This window comes from Neovison vison, chromosome 14 (genome assembly GCF_020171115.1).
Source record: "Neovison vison isolate M4711 chromosome 14, ASM_NN_V1, whole genome shotgun sequence".
NCBI lineage: Eukaryota > Metazoa > Chordata > Mammalia > Carnivora > Mustelidae > Neogale > Neogale vison.
The window spans coordinates 7,978,763-7,996,921 of NC_058104.1; the positions used below are offsets into that span (position 1 = coordinate 7,978,763).

At 48.2% G+C, this 18,159-nt stretch overlaps 1 protein-coding gene across 1 annotated transcript; it reads right to left on the reverse strand.

The window, feature by feature from the left end:
• Positions 1-328: 328 nt before the first annotated feature.
• Positions 329-8,618, reverse strand: ATP5MF (ATP synthase membrane subunit f). The gene is made up of 4 exons (XM_044234199.1): positions 8,512-8,618; positions 2,355-2,462; positions 1,181-1,297; positions 329-479 (listed from the first exon to the last, which is right to left on the reverse strand). Exons 1-4 carry the CDS (start codon positions 8,522-8,524, stop codon positions 451-453), a joined length of 267 nt encoding a protein of 88 aa, XP_044090134.1. The 5' UTR covers positions 8,525-8,618; the 3' UTR covers positions 329-450.
• Positions 8,619-18,159: the final 9,541 nt, after the last annotated feature.

The following is an 18,159-nucleotide window of genomic DNA, read 5'->3' on the forward strand; positions in this document are numbered from 1 at the left end:
TTAGCAAGAAGGCCCACAAGACTGCAGCCTGGCAGCAAGATGGGGGAGGGGAAGGCATTCTCAAGCAGTTGGGGGGCCTCTGTTCTGATGTAAAAGCATCAGCTGACAAAAAGCCTGAAGCGCTTAGAACACTCCAGGTACAAAGAGCAGGAAGACCCCTCCTGGCACCTAACAGGCTTAACCAGATGACAGCCCACCTCCTGTGAGCAGGGACAGGTCCCAAAGCCCACTGGTTCAAAAGCCTGAGCTGTGGACATGAATGGCCCTTTGGGAACTACTGCAGCAGAAGCTCGGAGAGGGCAGGGAAACGGCTACACCAGGCAAGCAGTCCGAGTACCAGTTCTCTTTTATTGGACGTTAATTCTGAATCAGGATATGAAAGGATTCAAGGGTGCCAAGCAAAGGTCATGGTCAGGAATGCCGCGCGTGTGCCTCCACACTGGGCCCTCTTCAGTGGTACTTGCGTAGCCGCTCGTGTTCTGAAGTTAAAAAGGCAAGATGGTAAGTTTCTTTAAAGGTGTAGTGAAAGCGCAAGATGGCAGGTAGGGGAGAGAAAGCCATCCTGAGAACTCCTTTCAGGACGTAACCCAGAACCTGCCTGCCAGGGTCTCAGAACGAGCAGACGTGGAGGGAGCACGTCAGGAGCTAATCTGCTGCCTGGCCAGCCTCTTCCCAGAAGGAACACGCGCTCAGACCCAGTCCCCGAGAGCCTGGCCTCCAGAGCCAACATCACCCTGGCTTTCTGACCGGTGGGGGCTGCCGCAGGCCCTTTGCCACCATCTCCCACCCATAAGCTCCTCTCGGGCCTCAGACCCAGGACAAGCTGCCCTTTTCCAGAACACAGCACAGACGCCGGACTGTACCATTCCTGTTTCTTTCTTCGCACTGGCTGCTAGGAACATGAAGCCAAAATTTTCCACCAACCCTCAGCGGAGCCTGCAGCACCTTACAGAATGCTTCCTAAGTACTACACCTTTATCTGGATTCGTGTTAGTTTTCCTGCCTTCATTTTTCCTTTGCCACAATTTTCCCGCTTAAAATAGCATCCTCTATACTGTGTTTTCGTAAGTCCCTCCCAATTTTTCAGCTGCCATAGAATGGACTCGTAAACCTGACAGCGAACCAGTCCCACCCAGCAATGAGAAAACCCCGAGGGTGGGGTGACCAGAGAGACACTCACTGAGTTCCTTATAACAACGGAAGTAGTTGAAGACCACGTAAGCTGCCAGCACCATAGAAATCCCAGCGACGCCCCCTTTCTTCACATTGACATACTTGTTGTAATACCGGTAGTAACCTGCAAACACGAGAGGGGGCCACTGTTTGCTGTGAATGCTTCACGCGGTGCAAAATCGAGTCTTGTCTTACATTCAGGGACTCAGTTCCGTTCTGACTCTTGAAGCCACTCACCCTAAATTCACTGCCTGATTACGGGAAAAGCACTAGTCCCCCGTGGGTCTTGCGCTAGGAGCCCAGGACTAGGCCCATGTGGATCCTACCCTGATGCTTTGGCCTTCACCTTAACAGACTTGGCTCAGCCCGCCAGCCTTTGACCCCACCTCACCCTCACATCCAGCCCGAGGGATCCCCTTACCCTAATTCTGACCAAAAATCCAACCCCAAGTAAAGGCCACATGGCTGAGGCCAGCGAGGTCTGCCTGCTGGGGAAGAAGGCTTTGTGCCATCATCTCTTTGCTAGGTACCCCCACCAGGGAGGAAACAGTTTCTGCCCTCTTTTGGGCTTGTGGCTTGGCTGAGAAAAAAAGATTGAAATGATTCTAGAAGGCCCTGGTTTATAGCAGTGAGGGAAGCTCTGAAGTCAGGGACTGTTGTCACTAAGTATGGGGGAAAGGCAGAGAATTCTAATCTGAGCTAAGGAAAGGCCTCAGAGGGGCCTGAAGCCAGAGCCTACACAGCATCTGTGGGTTCATGTGCGTCTCTGATTCCTAGAATGAGGACAGGGACCCCACGGGACTGATGTGACCATGCACCGACCTGAAGGACAGATCATTTCAAACATCCATCTTGGAAGTTTTGCCTAACGGGGATGAGCACTACATTATGGACTAATGTCCACTATGCTTTAAACTCATTCTCCTCTTTAAGACAGCGTATGACAAAAATGCTCCTAGACACTTCTTTAAGATGATGGCAGTGGTGCTAATTCCAAGCAGCAGAAAACATTTTCTTGGCTAAAATTAATCTTAGAACCAGCCTCTGATAGGGCCAGTCACCAGTCAAAACACCGAACTTCAGGGGCTAACAGTCTGACCCTGTCCTCCTCTACACACTGGTCTGAGAAAGGGAGACCAAAAGACCCAGAAATTTGCTCTTTTTTTACACATGGCTCTGACCTCTTTGAAATGCGCCAGCAATGCCCTTAGGGGTGAAATCCCGCATCAGTATCCAGCTGGGCAGCTCTCCTAGTTTCACATCCAAGAGCTTCTTCTCCTTCAGGGGTACTGAAAAGGAAGAACGGAAAACACACACTGAAAACCCTCCAGTAAGACAAATAGCATCCTTTTATGTCCCTTACTTCAACCATCAATAAAGTCACTACACAGAGACTGCGCACAAGGAATATTACGAATAACTATATCACACGAATTCTCACCATGTTAAGCCAGAGGGTATGTTAAGTTTTACTAATGATCAAGATTTGAAATAATACCTTACTGGGAATAACTATGTAAAAACAGAGCCTAAGGGCCATGAGGAATTAAGTAATCAAGTGGAAGACAGAAGAGAAAAATGCCTACAAAACTAATATTTACATGTATTACCTCATTTAATCATAGTAAGGAGCTAATGCCTTTATTTTATGAGTGGGGGAGACTGACTCAGAGAAGTGAGGCAACTTGGCCAAGTTCACACAGCATGCAGGCAGCAGAGGCAGGGCTCAGTCTTAGGTCTGGCTCCCCTGCTCCTGCAGACAATCTGATACTTCAAGCATCCTACCTGGGTCCATAATGTTAATATGCCATAATAAAATGTTAAATGATAAATGCCATAATAAAAACCACCCCCTTGGGGGCGTCTGGGTGGCTCAGTGGGTTAAGCCTCTGCCTTTGGCTCAGGTCATGATCCCAGGGTCCTGGGTATTGGGCTCTCTGCTCAGCAGGGAGCCTGTTTCCTCCTCTCTCTCTGCCTGCCTCTCTGCCTGCTTGTGATCTCTGTCTGTCAAATAAATGAAATCTTTAAAAAAATAATAATAATAATACAAGCCTATTTAAAAAAAAAAAAAAAACACCCCCTTGGGGCGCCTGGGTGGCTCATTGGGTTAAGCCGCTGCTTTCGGCTCAGGTCATGATCTCAGAGTCCTGGGATCGAGTCCCCGAATCGGGCTCTCTGCTCAGCAGGGAGCCTGCTTCCCCCTTCTCTCTCTCTGCCTGCCTCTCTGCCTGCTTGTGATTTCTCTCTCTGTCTAATAAATAAATAAAATCTTTAAAAAATAAAAAAATAAAAACCACCCCACATGATCCAGTGGGCCCCAGATAATACTCCAATGAGACTGGGGACAGAACAGGAAGAGCTCCAGGTTGAGGCCGTATCATAATTATCTCGGCTTAGGAGTAGATTAGGAAAGGGACTGGAGGGGGCAGAACTGTGAATGTTCAGATGCTCATAAGGAGAGAATAGTCTCCTTCCTTTCTCATCATTCCCACAGAGATCAACTTTAAAAAGCTGCTGGGCAGGGGTGCCTGGGTGGCTCAGTGGGTTAAAGCCTCTGCCTTGGGCTCAGGTCATGATCCCAGGGTCCTGGGATCGAGCCCCGCATCGGGCTCTCTGCTCAGCGGGGAGCCTGCTTCCTCCTCTCTCTGCCTACTTGTGATCTCTGCCTGTCAAATAAATAAATAAAATCTTTAAAAAAAAAAAAAAAAGCTGCTGGGCAGGTACCCTCTTCAAAGACTATTGTCCTTTCTTTTTTTTTTTTTTTTTTAAAGATTTTATTTATTTATTTGACAGGCAGAGACCACAAGTAGGCTGAGAGGCAGGCAGAGAGAGAGAAGGAGGAAGCAGACTCCCTGCTGAGCAGAGAGCCCGATGCGGGGCTCGATCCCAGGACCCTGGGATCATGACCTGAGCTGAAGGCAGAGGCTTTAACCCACTGAGCCACCCAGGCGCCCCACTATTGTCCTTTCTTCAAGATTACCAACCACAGAAGGACTCAGACCAAATCACTCAAAGAAAGGTTTCTTCTCCATTTTGGGGAACCAAGGAAAGACTAAGGCTCGATAAGGACCAGCCTCACTGAAGGGAACCCCACAGATCTTCTGACATCTCCCAACACTTAACAAGGGTAGGGGTGGTCGGGCAATGAACAGAAATACATGGCTTTATGGCAGCTTCTCATCTGCTACGGGTTACCTGGACAATGGCCCAAATGGACCAGATCCAGTGTTCGTCGACAGGCCACAAGTGACAGGTGGGGGCACATGCCTAAGACTTGCAGACATAGGTTGAGGGTTACGGTTTAGGCTGTCTGTCCCAAATAAACGGGCCTGAACCTTCTATCTAGTCTCAATCCAACAATACGGAGCACCTACTGTATACCAGGCAGTGGGCTCCACAATGTGGCTACAGCACTGACCGCAGACAGGGGCCTTGTTCTCAGGAGCCAACATTCTATCGTCAGACAACCACCTCACCCACTCATCTTAGCAGGCTCACCTCACTTCCGCCGGACCCCTTTCTGCTTCTATACCTGAGGACCTTTGGATGTGCCGTGCTCTTAGATCACTGCACAGCCAGCTCAACCCAAATGCCATTCCCTAAAAGGCCTCCTTCCCTGTCTACCTCACCTCAGGCACTTCCTAAATAACCTCTGAGCTGTGAAATGGCTTACTCCAAGCACTAAATGAGAATCTATGTAAAAGCTTTTGGAACAGCAATCGGAACTGTGAGCTATTATATTATTCTTGTTGAAATGTCATTACAGTCTAAGTGAAACAAACGAAAAAGACAGAAATAGACAAAGAAATGGCTCACAAACCAAACTTAAGGACATTTTAAGCAGCAGGACTTTGGGGATTAATTGCGCCCTTTAGTTCCTTTACAAACAAAACTGATGTGATTAGTGTGGTGCTATTTTTCCGTATGAGATAGTCTCAAATGAATTTCGGGATATGTTCCAAATCTCTGTTGGAGAGGTTAGTGTCAATGATAGCAATACCACACAATCATGTCATTAGAGAATGGCCTATACCTTTCTTTGTCACCCTGTCCATGCTATTCTTAGAAAAGTTTAACAAGAACACATTTTTACAGGCCAGTTTTGTCTTCACTTGGTTCAGAAGGCCGCGGTCCAAGAATAACTATACCATGTTTCTTCTTGAACAAGAACACAGTCAGCACCTTTGCTACAGTCCCGAAGCCTTCTTCCATGCAGTGAGGAGTATAAACGTGTGATTCTAAAACCAACTGGCTTTATATATGGCCACAGGGTGGGGAGTGCAGGACAAAAGTATAGATGGAACTAGAGGGCCGAATGTTACTAACTTTGACGCTGGGTAATGAGTCTAAAGTGTTCATTACATTACTGCTTCCCTTCCCTCTGAAATCGTCCATAATAAAAGGTTTAAAAATGCTTTTAATCAAAGGACTATGTTGGGGGAGATATACAAAAGAAACTGTTTTAAGTCAAAATATTTTTGACTGATAAGGCTGGTAACTAAAAATAAAAAAAACAAAAACAAAAAACAAAAAACACAGGTTACTTCTGATCCCACAAACTTAAGAGAACATACTCGGCACTCACAACCACATTCAGAGGCTGGCATGATGCCTTGGCACATCACTGGAGAAAGCAGCCAACTATTTAAAATTCATTTTTCTGTATATTTAGACATATAAAGAGGGTTTCCTTAACAAAAACTAAGAAATTTATAAAGACGGGGGAAAAATTCACATTGGGCCTAAGAAGAGCCAAATACAGCACCATCATAAAACCCTGAGAGATCAACAGACTGGTCAGAGGCACATCTACACTTTTTCCAAGACTGTGTCTCTTAATGGAAGACAAAGACTTCAATCCTGAGCAACAGAACTGGAACCCTCCCCTCCAACACTTCCCGCAGTGCCGCACACCTCTCCCTCTGCAATCACTGGCTCCCACTAGTAGAGGGCAGTGGTAAGCAGGGCAGACTTGGGGGAGTCACGCATTGTGAGTTCAGTGCCATTTTGCTGCTGTGTGCCCTAGGACAAGTACCTGCCCTCTGTGCCTCAGTTTCCTTTGTAAAATAAAGTTAAGAACAGCAGCCATCAGGGCACATGGGTGGCTCCGTCAGTCAGCATCTGCCTTTGGCTCGGGTCATGATCCTGGGGTTCTGGGATTGAGCCCCTCATTGGGTTCCCTGCTTCTCCCTCTGCTGCTCCCCCTGCCTGTGTTCTCCTGCTCTCTCTCAAATAAATAAATATCTTAAAAGAAAAACAAAAAAAAACACCAGCCACCTTGGTAACTGGCTGTAGGTACTATGTAAATGGAAATTATCTTTCTGTCTATGAGCTATGTGAAGACAGGAGCAACCCCACACACAGTTCATAGTCATAACAGACCTCCAGTGAAGGCTGAGAAAGGACCGTATGTTCTTGGGAGAGTAGGTGGCTCCCTGGTCCGATTTTATGACTTCAAAAAAAGCACATTGTCCACCTATATGGAGAGGCATGAAAATGCTAAGTGACTTCTGGGTGCTAAATCCAGCCTAGGGGTCGGCCACAGAGTAAAGAGCCTCTGTAACTTTTTTTTTTTTTTTAATTTTTAAAAAACCATTCTATTTCACACGCCATACAAAAACAGATCATAGGAAATCTAACCCATTGGCCACAGTTTGCTGACCCAATCTCATCTACTGCTGTTAATTCATATTTCCATCACTTTACTTGCTAATGAACTAGTGGCTTTATGCTCTGGAGAAAGACACCAGCTAAAAGACTGTTGAGTACTTCAGAGACTTGGAGTGCAACTCCTTCACCTAGGGTGATGCTGAATGGGCCAGCCATGGCATGACCCCGCTCAAAGGTCACAGAGTGGAAGCTGAGATGACAAGTACTCTAACAGCAGGCCAGGCAGTGTTTCAAGAACCTACAAGTACTAAGTTGTTTAACCCTTCGTCCACAGAGCTCATCACTTCTCTCTACTGAAGTGATGCTGAGTTGCAATGCCTCCTTTTCACATGTCCTCGTTTAAACAATACAACCACCGCTGATTAATATTCTCATGCTCATTTGTTACAGATGGGAAAAACAGCACCATTCTCATCTTTTCTGATCCCCTCTTCGTTTCTCCAGACTGATACTAAGAATATAAGAACTGAGGGGCGCCTGGGTGTCTCAGTGGGTTAAGCCTCTGCCTTGGGCTCGGGCCATGGTCTTGGGGTTCTGGGATCAAGCCTCACCTTGGGCTCTCTGCTCAGTGGGGAGCCTGCTTCCCGCTCTCTCTCTCTGCCTGCCTCTCTGCCTACTTGTGATCTCTCTCTCTGTGTCAAATAATTAAATAAAAATATTAAAGGAATATAGAAGTTGGGTGAAACACACAGGTTAATCAAAACTCTGCCTCGGGTGGGAGGTTGGGTTACCAGGTGGTGGGTATTATAGAGGGCACAGCTTGCATGGAGCACTGGGTGTGGTGAAAAAATAATGAATACCGTTTTTCTGAAAATAAATTGAAAAAAAACAAAAAAACAAAAAAAAACTCTGCCTCGGGCAGGCCACACACATTGCTGACCCTTATTTTCATCTTTAATATGGGATCAATGTTCCTGACAGGCTTACTGACAAGGCTACTGAGAGAGGCGCTGGGACTAAAACATGGTTTCCGTACTTAAAAAAAAAAATCAGTGTGCACAGTCGGGTAAGTGTAGATTTACTCACGCATATCACTGAAAAATCTGCAGATCATAAGGCCATCCTTGCAATTTAAACTCCGTTTACCACGAGGTCCCAGACTCCTAGGTTTGCATCTCAGCTCAAACCTCTCACTAGTCGTGACCTTGAGTAAGTCACCTCATCTCTCTAAGCCTATTCAACGCGTATTCCACACATACACGTCCAACCTGACGTGGTCTCAGGCACCGTCCTAGGCGTTCGCTCCTCCTGGAGCTTAATCTGAGCTTCAGCTTAGTTCAGAAGGGCAGAAGCTGCGCGTAGGGTTCAAATGCAAAGCGCCTGGGCTACGACGGGATCAATATTCAGCAAGGAGGAAGAGTGGCCGGAGGTGGTGCAGTCCCCAACTCGCAGAAGCATCCTCCGGCGGCCCTCACTCCCGCCGCTGCAGCCGAGAGACGCGGGCCCCTTGGGCAGGTGGGCTGCGCAGCTGAGCGAGCGAAGGGTCGAACGGTGAAAGGCTCTAAACAAAAGGCTCGGTGCACCTCTGGTGAGGCCACAGAGAAGGCCCTGAGCGAAGGGCAGGCGTCTCCGCAGACCCCTCCCTTCCCAGTGTAGCTCTGAGCCCCAAATCCCGGAACACGGGTCCTGCCTTCAACCTTGCAACCTTAACTGGGTACAGGTACTCACCGACTGACGCCATCTTGGAGTCCTGGGTGTCCGCTGCGCCGGGCCGCGCAAGGACTCCTGGGTAGGGAGCTGGCGCCCCGGTCGGCCGGGAAGCAGAGGTTTATGGGAAGCAGGTCGCGGCTGCCGCAAGCCTGGAGCTGCAAGTGCACCATAGGGGGAAGGGCAAAGCCCCAGGATTCCGCAGGAGTAGAGGGGGGATGGAGGGATGGAGACGGAGGGATACGGGGAAGGGGGACCAGGTGGTGATGGTAGGGCTCAGGCTGAGCTTTCCATCCTAGGAGGGAGGAGACTGGAAGGGACCTAAAGATGGGAAGTGAGGAGAAAAGAGCATCCCGGCTTTCTTACTTTGTCGCCTTCAAATTGTTGTGGGAGATTACAGGGGCCTAAGATCTATGTCCCAGCTCTGGGCTGGGCTCTGAAGACAGAAAGAAGCAAGACCCTAGGGGTAACAGCTCCAGCCCTTATTTCTTCCACTTTTCCAAACACAATGATGCCTCACCATCATTTTATTTATTTATTTATTTTCTGAAAAGGCCACGATAACCATTCGTGGTTAAGGAGTTCTGACTTGGACAGGACGCTTCGACTTCCTGAACTTCATTCACTTCCTATTCTAAAGTAGGGGTCCAATGCAGCCGGCACCAGCAGACAGTGGCAGGGGAGCTGCCTGCCTCAGGGAACTCTAGGATTCCACAGTTTTCTTCCCTATTCAAGAAAGAGCCTAAGTGTAAAAAAAACAGAAGGATCTGTGGACATAACTAACTAACTAGATAAATAAATAAATAAATAAATAAGGATTCGTGGTTATGTGAAAAACCAGGACTGCCAACACACTCTGGAGTCACCATGCACAGGGTTCCCTAAGACCCATGATTTCTAAGCCTTAGCCATTCACCTTCAGAAGAAAACAGGGACAAGGATCTTACTGTCCCTGGAGCATGGTGTAAACACTCGGGGCTAGAGGCTGAGTGCCATGATCCATGCCCTCGGCAAGAGGGCTGCAATTTACTCCCTTCATAGGTGCATCAAGAAACTGGACTCTGCACTGGGGCAGAGATACATTTTGTTGATATTTGTTTCCTCATAAAAGTTTAATTCATTTGAAATACCTTTTCTTGGGACACCTGGGTCGTGAGTCAGTTAAGCATCTGCCTGCAGCTCAGGTCATGGTCCTGGGGTCCTGGGATCATGTCCCACATTGGGCTCCTTGCTCAGCAGGGAGCCTGCTTCCTCCTCTCTCTGCCTGCCTCTCTGCCTACTTGCAATCTCTGTCTGTCAAATAAATAAATAAAATCTAAAAAATAAAACAAACAAACGCATGCTCTCTGAGGTGGCTTTGGATGGCATGTTCATGAGTTGCTGGAACATTTCTTCTCCAGTCTTGGTAAGTTCAACAACTTGTCACCAGCAATGGATGGGGGTGTGTTAATTACCCATTAACACGTGTTCTTTTGTTTTTTCTTTCTGGTTTTTTGGGTTTTTTAGAGAGAGAAGGGGAGAGGGAAAGGGAGAGAGAGAATCTTAAGCAGGCTCCATGCCCAGCATGGAGCCTGATGTGGGGCTGGATCTCACGACCCTGAGATCATGACCTAAGCTGAAATCAAGAGTCAAACACTTAACCAGTGGAACCACCAGTCGCCCCTCTCTTAAAAGGCACAAAGATTAGAAAGGAAATTTATACCATAAGTCATGAAGACAAAATGAGAGATGAGGGAACATAAAAATAAGTCGTAAAAGGTGGTTGAAAAAATTAAAAATGGGAATCAACAAAAATATAGCACATGATAAAGAGAATTTAAGAGACAGTGTTGTAGATAAGGAATGATGCTGAAAACACAACTGAAAAGCAAGAAAAGTGGTAAATATCAAATTTTTAAATGATGAAGGGATCAATAAAGGTAATAGGGATGGAAGGTGTGAATGTGTATAAAAATGGAGAAATGTGGGCACCTCGGTGGCTCAGTTGGTTAAGAGACTGCCTTTGGCTCAGGTCATGATCCGGGAATCCCAAGACTGAGTTCCATATCGGGCTCCCTGCTGGGTGGGGAGTCTGCTTCTCCCTCTCCCACTCCCCCTACTTATGTTCCCTCTCTCACTGTCTCTGTCTGTCAAATAAATGAAATCTTTAGGGGCACCTGAGTGGCTCATTGGGTTAAGCCTCTGCCTTCGGCTCAGGTCATGATCTTAGGGTTCTGGGATCCAGCCCCACATCGGGAATCTCTGCTCAGCATCCCCTTTCCCCGCCTCTCTGCCTACTTGTGATCTCTGTCTGTCAAATAAATAAGTAAACTCTTAAAAAATAAATAAAATCTTTAAAAATATACATTTGTGGGACGCCTGGGTGGCTCAGTGGGTTAAAGCCTTTGCCCTGGGCTCAGGTCATGATCCCAGAGTCCTGGGATTAAGCCCTGCATGGGGCTCTCTGCTCAGCAGGGAGCCTGCTTCCCCCTCTCTCTCTGCCTGCCTCCCTGCCTACTTGTGATCTCTGTCAAATAAATAAATAAAATCTTTTAAAATATATATATATATATATATATTTGTTTATTTGAGAGAGAGAGAGCATACATCAGAGAGTGGGGGGAGGGGCAGAGGAACAAAATCTTCAAGCAGACTCTCCCCACCCACCGCCCCCCAAACTGCCCCAGTGCAGAACCCAAAGAGGTGCTCAACCTCTCCACCCTGAGATCATGACCTGAGCTGAAACAAGAGTCGGGTGCTCAACAACTGAGCCACCCAGATGCCCCTCAACACATGAATTTTTAGAAGATACAAACGTATAGTCCATCACAGAAACCTAAAGAAGTGACGTAAATAGAATTAAATGGTAATTCTCCAGAAGAATCTGTCCCTGTCACTCTCAGCTCACGGGCAGAGGAAACTCACCGAGCTGACCACAGGTTGTGTGTTTAGGAGGGGGGATGACTAGATCTAAAGTTATAGGGACCTGGTGACGTGATCTCATTTCATACTAGAAGGTGATTGTCGAGTCACCCACAAGAGCCCTGACACTTCCCAGTGTGGAAATTTTTGAAAAAAGTTTTCAAAACTACCAAAGAGTGTACTTTCTCGGGGAATTAGTGCTGAGAAATCGATTGGGACATTTTCCAGATGTGATGTTCGTGTTAACAGAACTCTACATGTGAGAGTTGGAGTTGGATACTGTAAAGTTTTTTTTTTTAATATTTTATTTTATTTATTTGACAGAGAGAGATCACAAGTAGGCAGAGAGGCAGGCAGAGAGAGAGAGAGAGAGAGGAGGAAGCAGGCTCCCTGCTGAGCAGAGAGCCCGATGCGGGACTCGATCCCAGGACCCTGAGATCATGACCTGAGCCGAAGGCAGCGGCTTAACCCACTGAGCCACCCAGGCGCCCCATGTTTTTTTTTTTTTTTAAGATTTTATTTACTTGACAGAGAGAGTGAGGGCACAGGCTGGGAGACAGGGGAAGACGGAGAAGCAGGCTCCCAGGGAGCCCAGCACGGGACTTGATCTCAGGACCCCAAGATCATGACCTGAGCCGAAGGCAGCCCCTTAACCAACTGAGCCATTCAGGTGCTCTGGGTACTATAAATTTAATTCTGTACTGGGGAAGCAACAATTATGCAATAATTGAGATAATTAAGATACTGGCATAGTACCTTCGATGGAACACAATGCAATATTTAAAGTTGTGGTTAAAAGGATTGGGCAAAATAGAAGATGTAACACTTAAGTAAAATAGATTCAGAAATGGTATTTATGATATCTATCTATCTGTTTGTTTGTTTAACTAATTTATTTATTTTAAGTTTGTTTTTTTTTTTGACAGACAGAGATCACAAGTAGGCAGAGAGGCAGGCAGAGACAGAGAGAGTGGGAAGCAGACTCCCCGCTGAGCAGAGAGCCCGATGTGGGGCTCGATCCCAGGACCCTGGGATCATGACCTGAGCCAAAGGCAGAGGCTTTAACCCACTGAGCCACCCAGGCGCCCCACTAATTTATTTATTTTAAAAGTAGGCTCCAGGGGCGCCAGGGTGGCTCAGTGGGTTAAGCCGCTGCCTTCAGCTCAGGTCATGATCTCAGGGTCCTGCGATCGAGTCCCGCATCAGGCTCTCTGCTCAGCAGGGAGCCTGCTTCCTCCTCTCTCTCTCTCTGCCTGCCTCTGCCTGCTTGTGATCTCTCTCTGTCAAATAAATAAATAAAATCTTTAAAAAAAAAAAAATAAAAGTAGGCTCCACACCCAACACGGGGCTTGAACTCACAACCTGGGTGTCAAAAGTCCCATGCTCCGGTGACTGACCCAGCCAGGTGCCCCAAAATGGTACTTATTATTTTAAAATAATTATTTAAGACAAAATTTTTTTTTTTAGATTTTATTTATTTATTTGACAGAGAGAGATCACAAGTAGGCAGAGAGGCAGGCAGAGAGAGAGAGAGGAGGAAGCAGGCTCCCCACCGAGCAGAGAGCCCGATGCGGGACTCGATCCCAGGTCCCTGAGATCATGACCTGAGCTGAAGGCAGCGGCTTAACCCACTGAGCCACCCAGGCGCCCCAGACAAAATTTTTACAAGTGGATAATATCTGAACGGAATGTTAAAATATCCTCGTTAAATGATGGCGCTTTGGTGTTTTCTTCGTTTAAAATTTTCTTTTAGTAAGGTTGTATTTTTAGGATCCCCTACAGTTCTGTACAAACTTTGGGCTCCCCACCAATCTGACAGTGTGTTGCTCTGACCCTAAACTGCATATCAAAGGTTTTGAGAACTGAAGTAGAGTAAGCAACTACCCAGGTCCCAGACCAACCTGTGTGTAGTGTACACGCAGGACAAATCCAAAAAAACACTGCAGAGCGTTGGACAAAATCCAACACCCACTCATGATAAAAACTCTCAGTAAACTAGGAACAGGGTGAAACTTTCTCAACTTGAATAAGACTATGTATAAAAAATTCTCCAGCCAACATCATATTCAATGAAGGGAAACTAGAACCTTTCCCACTAAGATCAGGAACAAGGCAAGAATGTCCTCTCTCATCACTCCCTTTCAACATGGCACCAGAAAGTTCTTGTTAATGCAATAAGGCAAGGTATACGACTTTGGAAGAAAGATGTAAAACTGTCATTATTCGCAGATGACATGATTACCTAGAAATTCAGAAAGAATCAACAACATTCATGGAACTAGTAAGTGATTAATAGGAAGGTCGCAGGTACAAGGTTAACATACAAAGGTCAGCCGCTTTCCTATATGATGAACCAACGGAACTTGAAATTAAAAACACAGTATGGGGGCGCCTGGGTGGCTCAGTGGGTTAAATCGCTGCCTTCGGCTCAGGTCATGATCTCAGGGTCCTGGGATCGAGGCCCGCATCGGGCTCTCTGCTCAGCAGGGAGCCTGCTTCCTCCTCTCTGCCTGCCTCTCTGCCTGCTTGTGATCTCTCTCTGCAAATAAATAAATAAAATCTTTAAAAAAAAAAAAAAAAACACAGTATGGGGCACCTGGGTGGCTCAGTGGGTTAAAGCCTCTGCCTTCCGCTCAGGTCATGATCCTGGGGTCCTGGGATCGAGCCCCACATCAGGCTCTCTGCTCCGTGGGGACTCTCTGTCTCTGCCTGCCTCTCTGCCTACTTCTGATCTCTGTCAAATTAATAAATAAAATCTTTTTTAAAAAACACAGTATCATTTTTACATTAACACCCAAAACTACTAAATACCTAGGTATAAATCTAACAAAATATGTACAAGATCTATAGGAGAAAACTTCAAAGCCCTCCCTCATATGGATGGGGATTATGCCTAAAAAGACGCCTTGTCTTAGAGAGCACGTGTTTGTACAAGTAGACCAGTGGAACGGGCGATCTCTCTCTCTCTCTCTCTCTCTCTCTTTTTTTTTTTCCTGCACATGGATTATTTTTGACAGAACTATAACATTGAATTAGTTTAAGATATACAATATAATGATTTGATATATGTATATATCATGGAAGGATGGTCCACTCTTTTATATATATAAATTTTCATCAATTCCCCACAGAGCGGCTTAGTGCCAGCTCCGCCCAACGATCTGTGATGAGCTGTGAAGTGTAACTGTCAGGAATAATCCTGAGACTTCCCACGACGAAAAGCACAGAGCTTTGCGATAAAAACGCAGTTCTTACCTTCATGGCTTGTTTTCCTTAGTCCCTGGGTTTCTGCAAACGTATTAATAGTGTCTGCAGGGGAACGCACTTGAAGCTCTTCCTGTCCTGCGGAGTACAAGTATCTCTGGAATAAGGGGCACCCCCTTCCCCCACGCCGTTCATTAACTGAAACCTTGGCTTTTGTATGTATAAAATCCTGGCTTCTGGCCCTCAGCCCTCCGCCGGAGGGAGTGGTCATCACGGCGCTCGCCTCCGGACTCTATCTGGGGCCTTCCAGGCTCCGGAGGTCTGCACGGTGGGCTCGAGCGACGCTTGCGTCCCCCACGCGTGCCAGGTGGCGGGGTGGAGCCGGGGAAGAGGAGGGGGGACGCAGCGGCCACCAGCTGCTCCTTACCTCGTGCTGGTGAGCCGTGCGCGCAGCGGTCTCCAGCCCCTGCTTTCCAATTCAGGCGCGCCTGCAGCTCCAGAGCCTCCCCAGAAGACAAGCGCTGTTCGCCCCCAGACTCTCCCTTCCGAGCTGCGACCTTCGATCAGACCCTCGGACCTGGCGTGGCACCAGCTGAGGACAAACCAGTCAACTCCGTGAAAGAGACCAGGACTCGGGAGGGAGAGTAGGGAGGACAACACGCCGCGCCCTGCGTTAGGTCGGGAAGCTCTGTCGGGAGCTGCGTTAGGTCGGGAGCCCCTGGTGGGGGCTCAGATCCCACCTAGGAAGGTCCATTCCCGGAGGGCGGGAGTTAGAGACCTCTGTGCAAGGGCAAAGGTCTCCCCGAGTCCGGTTGCTTGGGATCAAAACTGGCCAAAACTGGAGGTAAGCTCCGTCTAAGCCTCAGTTATACCTCCAGACGCCGTCCTGGCTCAACAAGCGCCCGAAGCGAAAATTGGAAATGAACTTTGAAGAGAGTGCAGGACTCACGAAACCATTTCCATGCAGACGAGGAAGGGAACCAGGAGATGCGCCTGGAGGACTCCATCCAGCGCTCCTTCTCACGCCCGCAGGAGCTCGGCGGGGGTTGCCGGAGGCGGAGCGAGCCTGGGAGGAGCCGAGGGGAGCCGGACGCGGCTGCTGCTGGGGCTAGCGCCTGGTTGGGGGCGTGCTCCCACCCGAGGACTGCGGGGATCTGCTCCCGGGAGGCTGGCATGGCCCGGCGCCGGGGAGCGGAGGGTGGAAGAGAACTTAGCTGCCGCCCTCCGCCTGGGGAAGAGTGTTAACAGCCCTGAACTTGGGTGTTCGCCGCAGCAAGGCGCAGCTGCTTACCTCTCTTTCTTTCCCAGATGCGGGGCGGACAGGGGAACAGACAGTCCCCTGTGGGCCCAAATCGCCCCAGTTGAGGATGAGAAGGAGGTTCCGCTGCGAAGGGAGCAAGCGTACAGAGAGGCACAGCGACGTTGCCTTCGCACCTGGCTGGTCTTGAAATCTTTTTCTTTTCCTTTTTAAGTTTATTCGTGTGTTTGTGTGTTTGTGATCTCTACACCCAAGTGGGGCTGGAACTCACGTTCAAGAGTCGCATGCTTCTCTGACTGAGCGGGCCAGGCGCCCCTGGTCTTGGAGTCTTGAAGGGCGCACCAGGAGGGGCACTGCATGAAAACCACCAAGGAGCAAGGAAGGTGAAGGCCACTGCACCGGCTGTCGGTGGCAGGATCCTGAGGCCCGTTGAGTTCCCTCAGGTCTCCGTGCTGGCGGCATCGTCCTCTGGGCGTGGAAGAGGGAGCAGGAGCGCGGAGGTTAGGACTGGAAAGAGGCAGAACTCTGATGGAGGTCCAGAGAGTCCTGAACTGCAAATCTGCGGACTAGCCTCTATTTTCCGGCCAAGGATGACTTCTCTGTGAGAGTCAGGTGGAGATGGGAACTAACACTAAGTCCCATTGTGACCTGCCCCGGGACTCAGCTGAGGACTGGGGGTTGGGGTAGGGGATAAAAATCCAGGTCACCAGAGCCTGTACTGGACACAGTCTTGCCGGCCAGCCAAGGCCCTCCAGGTTCTGTCCTGTTCTGTCCTTCTTTTCTGGAGCCCATTAAAACTGACTCTACAGAGGGGACCACTCTGGCCCGTTGCTCCTCTTCTGAGTCTCAGGCACAGACTTTGGGTTCCATCTTCTCACCCCTGTGTATTTCCTCTACCCTCGAGGAAGCCAAAGAAAAATCGGGGAAACACCACGCTGAGCCCCACTGGCTTTGGTAGGAAATACCAGCTGGTGGAGTAGTGACAACGGGAAGGGCATCACCAGCATGAAGACCCGTATGAGCCAATGACCCAGCATTATGTGACATCTCAGAAAACTTGGCTGACAAGGGAAACTGAAGCCAGGTTATGAAAGTGCTGTCCGCAGTAGTCTGTTTGGAGAACACCAGAGTGAGAAAGATGCAGACCTCTTCCCAATCCAGAGAATAGGAGGGGCCAGGTGGGCAAGGGGCTGGATGGACCTTGAAGAGGTTGAATCATGACAGGTCCTCGCTGCATGTGGCATAAACTGGAGAGGAAAGTGTAGGTAGAATCTAACAACAACAACAAAATTAGGGCTCTGATCTAACCACAGTTAGACCTTCTGGGTCTGCAAGAGGAAGAGAAAGAAAAAGAAAGAAAATGCTATGTGCTCAGGCTCACACAGCTTCTTTCCTTCTCCATCAAAGCTGATGGATGTGGGGCGCCTAGGTGGCTCAGTCTTTAAGTGGCTGCCTTCGGCTCAGGACCTGCTCCCAGGGCCCTGGGATGGAGCCCTGAGTTGGGCTCCCTGCTCAGTGGGGAAGCCTGTTTCTCCCTCTCCCACTTCCCCTGCTTCTGTTCCCTCTCTGTCAAATAAATAGATAAAATCTTTAAAAAGATAAAGTAAGCTTGTATTGAATTCCCAGAAAACTCCTGAAAATTGATCCCAAAGTCTTCAAGACCCATAGACACTGACCTTCCATAAGGGAGAATATCTAGTTTTTCATGTAAACTATGAAAACCTAAAGCCACATCACACATCAAGGTGAAAGACTGGAAGCTTTTTCCATAACATCAGGAACAAAGCAAGATGTCTTGTCCTGGCATGTAAGCATCAAGGTCAAGTCTGAGTTCTTGGTCGGGGCGTGGGGGTGGTGGTGGCAAGGGTTGGGCTATGTGTCTGGAGGTCCCTACTTCAATGACATTTTAGGACAGGGTGTACATTTTAAATCTGAGCGATATTCAAATTGCATCATGTCTGTTCCAAAAACCCTTCCAAAAACTCAACCATAGGTGCAGGACCAAGCTGCTTGGCACATGGCAGAGCCCAGCCTTCCCAGGCCAGGCCCAGGAAGGTAAATATACAGTTTTTTGGGACCCCTGAGTGGCTCAGTGGGTTAAAGCCTCTGTCTTCAGCTCAGGTCATGGTCCCAGGGTCCTGGGATGGAGCCCCACATTGAGCCCACATTGAGCTCTCTGCTCGGCGAGGAGCCTGCTTCCCCCTCTCTCTCTGCCTACTTCTGATCTCTTGCCATCAAATAAATAAATAAATAAAATCTTTATTTTAAAAATGCAGTTTTTTGAGAAACCAATGGTAGCAGTTTTC